We start from the raw sequence: 11,921 nt of genomic DNA on the forward strand, positions 1-11,921 counted from the left end.
GTGATCAAGGTCAGTGAATACATCTTCACGTGACATCTCATACCCACTGCACCACCAACCTCTCGCGCTGCTCAATGCAGCACACCCCTAACGCTCACCCATCAGATGTCCCTGGCAGTCAGGACAGATGGCCTAACATTCACATGCTCCACCTCTCACTCACACCTTGCAATGATGCAAGCCTTACACCCACCTCTTGCAGCCACCACATACCTGCAGCTGTTCAGCTATCACAGGCACTTCACCCAAATACAGTGCAACCCAATCACTGATGTTCCTTCCTCTCTCTTTCATGGTAAGGTCACGCACAATAGCAGAACTGGTGGGGGCCAGACACCAATGCTCCCACTAAGCTGCATGGCTGCACCAAAGCCTGAAAGTATCAAGTCGGTTGTTCCATACTAACTAAGGCATGTGCATAGTCACACAAAAAATTTAAGGGTACCACCCACTGAGAAAAACTGACCTCACACAACAACTAAATTTTAATGGGAACATTGTCAGATACGCCTGCATCTCCTGAGCCCGAAGGAGGAGTTGGTGCTTCACGTTATAGGGCCGGCTCAACAGAACCCATTGCACCCAGCGTCGCCAACAACATTGAAGATGACAGTATGTTCCTTGCTTATGCCTGATCTTAACTCCCACTTCACCCTCATCCTGCTATCTGGCATGAAGTGCAAGCTGCTGCTGGTGTTACCATGGACCCCAATACCCTTCCTTTGTCTTAATCCTCCCCTTTATGATTTTATGCTTTCAGACATCCAGGAACTTTTTTTTTATTCATTCATGGGATGTGGGCGTCGCTGGCTAGGCCAGCATTTATTGCCCATCCCTAATTGCCCTTGAGAGGTTGGTGGTGAGCTGCCTTCTTAAACCGCTGCAGTTCATGTGAGGTTGACTTTGTAGCGGTTAGGTACAACTGAGTGGCTTGCTAGGCCATTTCAGAGGGCATGTAAGAGTTAACCACGTTGCTGTGGGTCTGGAGTCACATGTAGGCCAGACCAGGTAAGGACAGCAGATTTCCTTCCCTGAAGGACATTTGTGAACCAGATGGGTTTTTACAACAATCGACAATGGTTTCATGGCCATCATTAGACTAGCTTTTAATTCCAGATTTATTAATTAAATTCAAATTCCACCTTCTGCTGTGGTGGGATTTGAACCCATGTCTCAGAGCAATACCCTGGGTCTCTGGGTGACTAGTCCAATAATAATACCACTACGCCACCGCCTCCCCACTGCCACACTGCCACTGCCGCCTGCACAGCCATAGCAGCCTTAGGAGGAAGGGTGAGAACAACACCACACCACTGATTAAGTACCATCGCTTGAACTGACAGTCACAGCCACCAGCTCAGATACTGTCATTGCACAAACTTTAGAGGGTAGTATAATGTTGGGATCTGCACATGATGAGTCACCATGCTTTACTGGATCTGCAGCCAGGGTGAAAGGATAGGTCGTGTGCCAGCCCACCGCAGGGTGAAGTTGCAGATAGGTCTCAGATGAGGACTTCAGTGTGGTGGCAGACAGGAGAATGCCGATGAGCATGCACACGGAGATGCTTGGTGCATTGGCAAGTCTGCCAGACAGCCTCTGTCGCTGTCAAGGAGCATAGTGGAGTCTGGCTCTAATATGGTGCAGGGCATCACACAGAGTTTGTAGCCCATCCTTTCCACTGTGGAAGTATTGGTGACCCCCAGGATCTTGATGATGAGAGATTCAGTGATGGTAATGCTGCTGAATGTCAAAGGGAAGTGGTTAGACTCTCTCTTATTGGAGATGGTTGCTGCATGGCACTTGTGTGGCGTGTATGGTACTTGCCATTATCAGCCCAAGCCTGAATGTTTTCCAGGTCTTGCTGCATGCAGTCACAGGCTGTTTCATTATCGGAGAAGTTGCGAATGGAACTGAAGAGTGTAATCATTCGTGAACATGCCCACTTCTGACCTTATGATGGGCATTGATGAAGCAGCTGAACGTGGATGGGCCTAAGACACTACCCTGAGAAACTCCTGCAGCGATGTACCAGGGCTGAAATGATTGGCCTACAACACCACAACCATCTTCCTTTGTACGAGGTATGACTCCAGCCAGTGGAGAGTTTTCCCCCTGATTCCTATTAACTTCAACTTACAAGAGCTCCTTGATGCCATACTCGGTAAAGTGCTGCCTTGGTGTCAAGGGAAGTCAGTCTCACCTCACCTCTGGAATCCAGCTCCTTGGTCCATGTTTGGACCAAGGCAGTGATGAAGTCCAGAGCCAAGTTGTCCCAGCAGAACCCAGACTGAGCATTGGTGAGCAGGGTGTTGGTAAGTGCTACTTAATAGCACTACTGACAACTTTACAAACAAAAAACTGGATAAATATCTGATAGAGAACAGAATTGAGATTCTAATGTAAGGTTCATCAAATGCTGTAAGGAATATGATGATTTGTAAGCTATTTTAATTGTGTAAATGGCAACTAAAGAAAGCAGATAGTAAACAATACATAATATATGATGTAAGTTTCAGTGGATGATTTCTCTTTTTACCTGTGGGAACAGAGGGAGAAACTTTACAGAACTTGTTGGGCAAATGATTCTGTGTTATACATTATCTATTGAAGGTACAGTCTTGATGGATCATGGGCTTTTCACTTTCTGTATTCTCACTTTCCTATTTATAATTGGCCTCAGTACTCTGGGCTAAATAGGGGAAGCAATCCACTGGATTGCATTGAAAAACTCTAGTAGGAAAGAGGACATTAAGTAAGGACAGGCTTTGTGTCCTCAGTGGAATAGTCCACATAGAGAATAGCCAATTGGCCATGGTATTTAGATGGGAGTTGGTATCCATTCCAGATTGGATCACTGGTATTAATTGACTCTTTCAGAGAGGAAGGAAAAAAATAAACATTATTTTTAAATCCCTGAAGCAAAAGTATTTTCATAAAAAATAGATGGAAGCTTGTTGCAAAGGAATAGATCCACATTTTTTTTTAATTCTGCTAATTTTTTTATGTTTGCTTGCCTCTAAGTAGAGTCTTTAACTTGAGGTTTACTACTGAAATATATAAGAGTTGTGAAAGGAAGGCGTTTTGAACTGGATGTGCTATAATAATCTGATTAGGACCTACTGCTTTGATAAGGTTGGAGAATTAGCAAATACGCAGCCTACATAAATCTCTGCTGTACATTTTAAAATTCCAAAAATGCTGGAATTCTGGGACACTAAATTGTAATTGAAGAAGTGTTTGTAGACTTCATTCATAGCTTAATATTTGTTTACAAAAGCAAAATATTGCAGATGCTGGAAATCTGGGGCGGCACAGTGGCGCAGTGGTTAGCACCGCAGCCTCACAGCACCAGCGACCCGGGTTCAATTCTGGGTACTGCCTGTGTGGAGTTTGCAAGTTCTCCCTGTGTCTGCATGGGTTTCCTCCGGGTGCTCCGGTTTCCTCCCACATGCCAAAGACTTGCAGGTTGATAGGTTAATTGGCCATTATAAATTGCCCCCAGTATAGGTAGGTGGTAGGGAAATATAGGGACAGGTGGGGATGTGGTAGGAATATGGGATTAGTGTAGGATTAGTATAAATGGGTGGTTGATGGTCGGCACAGACTCGGTGGGCCGAAGGGCCTGTTTCAGTGCTGTATCTCTAAACTAAACTAAACTAAAATAGAAAACGCTGGAAACACTCAGCAGGTCTGGCAGCATTCCTGGAGAGAGGAGCAGAGTTAACATTTCAGGTCGATAACTGTTGGAATGAACAGGTAATAAGTTGAAGCTAAAATAAAAGTGGATGGTGGAAATCTGAAATAAAATCAGAAAGTTCTGAAAATACTCAGGAGGTCTGGCAGTATCTGTGGAGAGAGAAACAGAGTTAGCGTTTGAGATCGATGACCTTTCATCAGGGTTGAAAAGTCATCAACCTGAAGCGTTAACTCTGTTTCTCTCTCCATAGATGCTGCCAGACCTGCTGAGTATTTCCAGCACTGATTTTATATTGATAAGTTGAAGCTTATTTTTGGACAAGAATGACAGTCTTTGTAGTATAACCTAATGACAGGAAAAGCATGATAATGGATGTTATAATGTGCAAATTGGAAGTCATAATGTGTTTTTTTTTAAAAACTTTAATCATTTTTATATTTACATCAGAATTGGTTTCTGTACCTATCTTGATCTCAAGTTCATCTACCTGAAATATTAACTCTGTTTCTCTGTCCACAGATGCTGCCTGACCTACTGAGTATTTCCAGCATTTTCTGTTAATGGTTGTTTTTGTTGATTTTAAAAAGGATATTGTATCTTGAAAATTGTACAAACATTACAAATCACAGTATCAGCATTTAGTAAAAATAAAATGTCATTTGTCCCCAGATTATCATTATTGCTGTTACTCTCTGTCAGTCCATTTCCATGGTCATCTTGTACCGACTCTTCATTTCTCGGAGTCTTTACTGGGAGGTTTCATCGCTATCCTCAGTTACACTACCACTTACTATGTCATCTGGATACAGAAGTCGCTACCAGTCCTAGTGATGGAACTAAATGGCTAAAGAAAGACTTGCTATTTACTGCATGTAGTGAGTTATAATCAGCAAGGGGCCCACGTTTGGAAATATTTTGTTGCAAGTGGATCTCCATTCCCTGATTGTTTAAAACAGTCAAGGTTAAGTCATTTGCAATTGCACATCACTGTCAAATGTATTTGAATCAATGAATTCAGGAACGGAATACAGAACTCTTTGTTAAAAGAAAACATTTTTGGAATGGATAGGTAATAAGTTGAAGTTTATTGACATACAGGAGTGACAATCTCTGTAGTATAGTGTAATTGCAGGAAGAGCATGTTCATGTTGCAAATGGAATGTAATAATGCGCTTTTTTTAAAAAAAAACTTTAATCATGTTTACATTTACATAAGAATTGGTTTCTGTACATAGCTTGGTCTCATGCAGAAGTTATTCGAAATTAATACAGGAATGTTTTTGATTTGTTTGCAGTTGTTCCTTTTTTATCATAGCTAATGTATTTTATTTAATGTGTTTGTCATGTTATATCATTGAAGCTGAAAATATTAATTATGCCATAAACATGTTATCACCTCAGTCCATGGCAAAACTAAAACTTATCAGAAAAAATACTTTTAACTGTTGAGATTCATGGACATTTATTTCTCATAAGTCTTTTGAAAATGTTGTCTAATTTTTCACACTTTGATTCCTCACAGAAGCCATTGCACAGCTTTTACCAGCCAAAGGGTGTGGTGATATTGGCAATGTTACTACATGGTCAATTGCCAAGAGATATGTATACTTGCAGGGTGGGGATTAATTTAATATTTTTTCCAACAATTAATTTCTATATGGAAGTCCTCATTCTTGTGACCTAGTTGACAAGTAGCTAAACTTGTCAATTATGTCCTTAGGTTCTTGAAATCCAATGGTCATAGGGTGTTTTGGAAGAGGAAAAAAAAACATTCAAGGTTCAATTTTGGAATGATGAAACTTTAATTATAACTTTGACAATGATTTGATTAGTTATGGAAATAAAAAAACTACTTCCACATTAAAATACTTCCGTATGTCTTTAATATCTAATTCTCCAGACTGAAAATTCTAAAAGAGGGAAATAAAGACCTTCAGCACAATTTTCTACAACATGGTTGAAGGCACATATTCATAGATGTAAATATGCACATTGGCACCTGATGTGTGAACATGCGCACAAGTTCAATTTTCACCTTGGGTACACCAAACATTGATATAATTTTGAAGTTTAAATAATTGTGCAGATTAGACACAGTTGAGCTTTCTAATTTGGCTCGAATCTCAGGATGGATCATGACCGCACCCCTCACCCCCCCGACCTCCCAAGAGTAAGAAGGTCTCTCTTTCCATTGACCATTTTTTTTAAACTTAGTTTGTAATTAAAATTTCACTTCTCAATGCAAACAGCAGCCTTTTTCTCACAAATGTCATTTTAAGTCATCCTCTTTTTGCAGTGCAATCCCTATTGATGTGCCTTGCTCTAGGCTGCCATTCCTTAATATGCATGGTCAATTGGAAGAAGGTTGGATGTAGGGTTCAACCTGTACCTAGTCCATAAATAAAAATGATTGTGTTACCTGTAGGCACAGCCACATCTTTGTGTCTCGAACTGAATCACAGATTGTACCTTTAAGGCTATGTCAAAAAAAAAGTCAAAAATTAATATGCATCTGAAGTGTTTCCATGCTTGGGAAATAGATATAATACTACGATTGTACTGGAATATTAAATGCTTAATACTCACAATTATACAATCTACATTGTAAAGGTATATTACACAAAGGAAAATTTATTTCAAATATTTTTTCAAAAAGTTTATGTTGCATTTTTATTTTCTGCTGAAGCTCTGTCTGCAATCTGGGTCAGTCTGATGTCGTCATTATTAGATTGCAGGACAACGTCGCACGATCCAGAATGTAGTTATACCACATATTTGAGAAATCTGTCAATTAAATATTTCAAGTGTGATTCCATTTACTGTTGAAACTTAAACTGTTGAATAAAGACTGTATTAATTAATCAATCAAGTGAGTGCTGCCTGCAGCAAGTGAAACATAACTGTCCATCAAATACTCTCTGGTCAGCCAATGTTGTTAATGGTGGCAAATTTAAAAGGAACAGTCACAACAAAGTCGAACTACTGAAAACTCAACAGTAGAATATCCAAATATTCAAAACTCAGGCTGAACCAACTATCACTTTCACATATAGGGCATTTGCCTGTGAGAGTATAAAATACTGTCCAGCTTTCCTCCATGCCCCCTACTTAGTTCTAGGTTATCCCTCCTGTTAATTATTAGTATTCTGGGATAGTTGTAAATTTGTCTCCTAGGCTGAGTTAATATGTGGTCTTGGATGGCTTATTCCTTTTGTTTCTTTATTTGCAATAGAAGTATATTTTTTGAGTTAACAAGAAAAGAGCTTGTGATGCCTTATAAAATAATTTTGCCAAGAGATCTGTTCAGTACTATAAATCACACCCACAGTCAAATAGCCTGCCACCACTGAATACTCAGGCAAAAAATGGATGAATAGTGGATTCAACAAAGTGGCAGATGTGCTGATACCTGTGGAACTGCATTCCAGCATAAGTGATTGCTTTCAGGAGAGGAGAGAAAAGTTGGGAGATCAATGAATATTCTACCTCAACCTATAATGTGATGAAAAGATTGAATTTGAGTGGGAAAATGGTTTACCAAATCTGCTGTTTTTTTCCAGCTTGGGGAGTCTTATGTAGCACTGCTATGTCCAGACTGGCCAAGAGAGTGTGGGAAAATGGCGCACTAACACAGAACACAAAAGTCCGCGTGTATCAAGCCTGTGTCCTCAGTACCTTGCTCTATGGCAGCGAGGCCTGGACAACGTATGTCAACCAGGAGCGACGTCTCAATTCATTCCATCTTCGCTGCCTCCGGAGAATCCTTGGCATCAGGTGGCAGGACCGTATCTCCAACACAGAAGTCCTCGAGGCGGCCAACATCCCCAGCTTATACAACCTACTGAGTCAGCGGCGCTTGAGATGGCTTGGCCATGTGAGCCGCATGGAAGATGGCAAGATCCCCATTGTACAGCGAGCTAGTCACTGGTATCAGACCCACCGGCCGTCCATGTCTCTGCTTTAAAGACGGCTGCAAACGCGACATGAAATCCTGTGACATTGATCACAAGTCGTGGGAGTCAGTTGCCAGCGATCGCCAGAGCTGGCGGGCAGCCATAAAGACGGGGCTAAAGTGTGGGGAATCGAAGAGACTTGGCAGTTGGCAGGAAAAAAGACAGAAGCGCAAGGGGAGAGCCAACTGTGAAACAGCCCTGACAACCAATTTTATCTGCAGCACCTGTGGAAGAGTCTGTCACTCCAGTATTGGCCTTTAGTGCCACTCCAGGCGCTGCTCCACAAACCACTGACCACCTGCAGGCACTTACCCATTGTCTCCCGAGACAAGGAGGCCAAAGAAGAAGAAGATTGCTTTCAGGAGAGGAGAGAAAAGTTGGGAGATCAATGAATATTCTACCTCAACCTATAATGTGATGAAAAGATGGAATTTGAGTGGGAAAATGGTTTACCAAATCTGCTGGCTTTGCCAGCTTGGGGAGTCTTATGTAGCACTGCTGCTTTTTGCAGTAGTACTGTGTAATTCCTGTCACCTAAAATTAAAATGGTACAGTTAAGAGCTATAATAAGTATAAAATTCTGTTACGGGCATTAGGGTCATCCTTCTTGAACAGTCTGCAGCCTTTTGCAGTATTAACACAACATCGGGCGACACAGTGGCGCAGTGGTTAGCACTGTGGCCTCACAGCTCCAGCGACCCAGGTTCAATTCTGGGTACTGCCTGTGTGGAGTTTGCAAATTCTCCTTGTGTCTGCGTGGGTTTCCTCCGGGTGCTCCGGTTTCCTCCCACAAGCCAAAAGACTTGCAGGTTGGTAGGTAAATTGGCCATTATAAATTGCCCCTAGTGTAGGTAGGCGGTAGGGAAATATAGGGACAAGTGGGGATGTGGTAGGAATATGGGATTAGTGTAGGATTAGCATAAATGGGTGGTTGATGGTCGGCACAGACTCGGTGGGCCGAAGGGCCTGTTTCAGTGCTGTATCTCTAAACTAAACTAAAAAATCAGGTTCCACGTGTACCCTGATGACACCCACCTCTACCACACTACCACCTCTCTCAACCCCTACACTGTCTTTAAAATATCAGACTGCTTGTCTGACATCCAGTACTAGATGTGCAGAAATTTCCTTCAACTAAATAATGGGAAGACAGAAGCCATTGTCTTCGTTCCCCGACACAAACTCCATTCCCGAGCTACTGACTGCATCCCTCTCCCTGGCAATTATTTGAAAATAAGCCAGACTGTTTGCAACCTTGGTGTGCTATTTGACCCCAAGATGAGATTCTGGCCATACATCCAAGCCATCACAAAGACTGCCTATTTCCACTTGTATAACATTACCTGACTCCACCCCGCCTCAGTTCTTCTGCTGCTGAAAACCTCAACCATGTCTTTGTTTGCTCCAGATTTGATTATTCCAATGCACTCTTCGCCAGAATCCCATTTTCAACCCTCTATAAACTTAAGATCATTCAAAACATAGCCTGCATCCTAACTCACACCAAGTCCCATTCACCCATCACACTTGTGCTTGTTGACGGGCTCCCAATTAAGTAACGCTTCAAGTTTTAAAATTCTCATCCTTGTTTTCAAGTCCCTCAATCAGCTTATCCTTCCCTATCCATGTAACCTCCTCCAGTTCTGCAACTCTGTGAGATATCTGTGCTTCTCCAATTCTGGCCTCTTACGCACCCCTGATGTTAAATGCTCCACCATTGGCAGCTGTGCAATCAGGTGCCAAGTTCTGAAACCTGGAATACCCTCCCTAAACCTCTCCCCCTCTCTACATTTCTTTCCTCTTTTAAGACGTTCCTTAAAACCTAGCTCTGACCAAGCTTTTGGTCATCTGTCCTAATATCCCCTTATGTAGCTCAGTGTTCAATTTTGTTCGATAATGCTCCTTGGGATGTTTTACTACCATAAAGGTGTTACATAAATGCAAGTTGTTGAAAGACTGAGGGCAATCTATTCAACTAATATTAATAGCAATAGGTCATGGAAAAACTCATTGATTTCCTAGACAATTGGATTTGAATATTATGGGTCACTATTACTTAATTCATCTGGCACCACTGGAGAAAGCCTCACCTTGGATGGATGTCCAATCTTTTGTATTTGACTGAACTACTTCAGCTAGCAAGCCCTGTTGAGAGAGAGTTTTCCTTGAAGGTCAGGCTCATTTGTGCATAGAAACATAGAAAAATAGGGGCAGGAGTAGGCTATTTGGCCCTTCGAGTCTGCTCCGCCATTCAATACGATCATGAATAATCATCCAAACTCAGAACCCTGTTCCCCATATCCCTTGATCCCTTTAGCTCTAAGACAAAAAAAAAGTACATAAAATGCAAAATACTGCAGATGCTGGAAATCTGGAATATAAACAGAAGAAATATAAACAGAAATTCAAACAGAAATACTCATTGGTCCAGACAGCAACTGCAGAGAGAGAAACAAGAGTTAGCTTTTCAGGTATGTGAACTTTTGTCAAAAAAGCTTTAAATTTCTAAGCATCTGTTAGGGTTGCAGGACCACATTATAAAGTTTAAATTTATGTTCCTTTTAAGTTGCATATTATCTCAAGTTGCTAACAGGTCTTGGTGTACTGATTTAGGATTTATCTGCCAATGAGGCAACAGCACTAAGAACAGCTCTTTCTAAACCTCCAGGCCCACAAAATTCAAACAAGCTAGGAAGAAACAAAAACATAAATAAGATTGAGTTGCTTGGACTTAGAAAGCAGGATTGCCATGTCTCTGGAACCATATGTGGCTCCTAAGCAGCAGTTTGGACAACTGTACTATTAGATCTTTACTATCCAAAGCAGGCAGATGGAACATCATTTTAATTGTCATCTAAAGGACAACACCTCTAAGTGCGGCACTCCACGTCAGTGTCCACTTGGATTGTGCTCAAATGTTGAATATTCTGTAACACTGGCCTGGATTTTGTGGTAATAATGACAGCAAAACTGTCAGTGTTTACTATCATTACACCTCTGAAACTGAAAACAACCTTTGGAGTCTACACATGCACAGATAAATCCAGAAATCCAGAAGTTGGTGTCAGCAATTCTATGTTTCTCCAGAGCGTGTGTTATTGAGGATTGCCTTCCCCCACCCCTCGCTCCCGCACCAAACTGCAATGAGAAATCATTAAATGACGAGAAAAAGTTTATAATTATGGCTCAACAACCTCAGTGGTCCTCAAAGAGTTATGTAATATTTGTTGCATGTCAAATTTATTTGATAAGAAATTTCACATATTTTTAATTTTTTTACAATTGTTTATATTTTAGCTTCTACCTTAATCCCATGTGTATGTTCCAATCATTTATTTCACTATATGTAAAATTGAAAAAGTAGAAGTGAAGGGATACAGTAATTTTTACTTACTTGTTTGCTGTCTGTTAGAATACTCCAATGTGATTGGCTGCTTAACCTGCTTGATGACATTACTGTTGCTAGGTGCCTGAAGATCCCCTTGACTTGGCACCAGATTCAAACTGACATCAGGAAAGAGGGAAAGTCTATGCCACAGCCATTGCTAAACCTTTGTGATTAGTGGTGAGCTCTGTTGCTTCACCGCATTGTTCAATTCCTGCAATGTCCTGTTTTCCCCATATTTTAAGACATGGTATTTTGTGAGGCTGAGAGACTACGCAAGCCGTCCCAGGTTTTAAACTCAAGACCTTTTTTGATAAGCTACTGATGACTGAGCTAGCTGACTTTCTTCTCCTGTTGGCTGACTGTAGACTGGTACTGAGTATTTATAAAGATCGGCAAAAGAAATCAGTGACCCAGCCAACTGGCCCAATTATGACTTGCCTCCTGGTAGCTAGTGACAGATTGAAACTGTTGTGGAAATTTGCCTACTCAAATTATTGGCCTAGGCAACTGGACCTGCTAAGTACACATACTGTTGGCTAATGACTGATACAAAAGACCCATGGAGAAGCCCTTGGGGCAAGAAATCTAAGCAAAATGCGCATAAAAATAAACTTTTATTTTGTAAAAAAAACACCTGCAACTTAAATTTGCATAATTTTATAAGCTGTGGGTATAGCAAATAGTATTATTTAGTTTATCTGATATCCAAAAGGTTGAATCCAATGTAAAGAAATATCACAGCCGTTCTAATTCTGAAACTTGTTAGCTATAGACTGTTTTATCTGAAAATGTGATTTTCCTACAAAATTGCATTTCCAGTTATACCACCAAGTAAAAGGAAGTCAAATTAAAGAAAATTATTGCTCGCAGTATCTGTAAA

The 11,921-nt window shown here is 41.1% G+C and overlaps 1 protein-coding gene across 2 annotated transcripts in view; it reads left to right on the plus strand.

Moving 5' to 3' along the window:
- Positions 1-6,541, plus strand: part of gpr180 (G protein-coupled receptor 180) — a 162,498-nt gene extending 155,957 nt beyond the window's left edge. Inside the window, exon 9 of one of the 2 annotated variants that reach the window (XM_068034370.1) lies at positions 4,370-6,541. In XM_068034370.1, the coding sequence (XP_067890471.1) occupies positions 4,370-4,528 (159 nt within the window). In that variant the 3' untranslated portion in view covers positions 4,529-6,541. The remainder of the gene's footprint in view (positions 1-4,369) is intronic. The other variant, XM_068034371.1, reaches the window with a different exon arrangement.
- The last annotated feature ends 5,380 nt before the right edge of the window (positions 6,542-11,921 follow it).

This window comes from Heterodontus francisci, chromosome 6 (assembly GCF_036365525.1).
Source record: "Heterodontus francisci isolate sHetFra1 chromosome 6, sHetFra1.hap1, whole genome shotgun sequence".
Lineage (NCBI taxonomy): Eukaryota > Metazoa > Chordata > Chondrichthyes > Heterodontiformes > Heterodontidae > Heterodontus > Heterodontus francisci.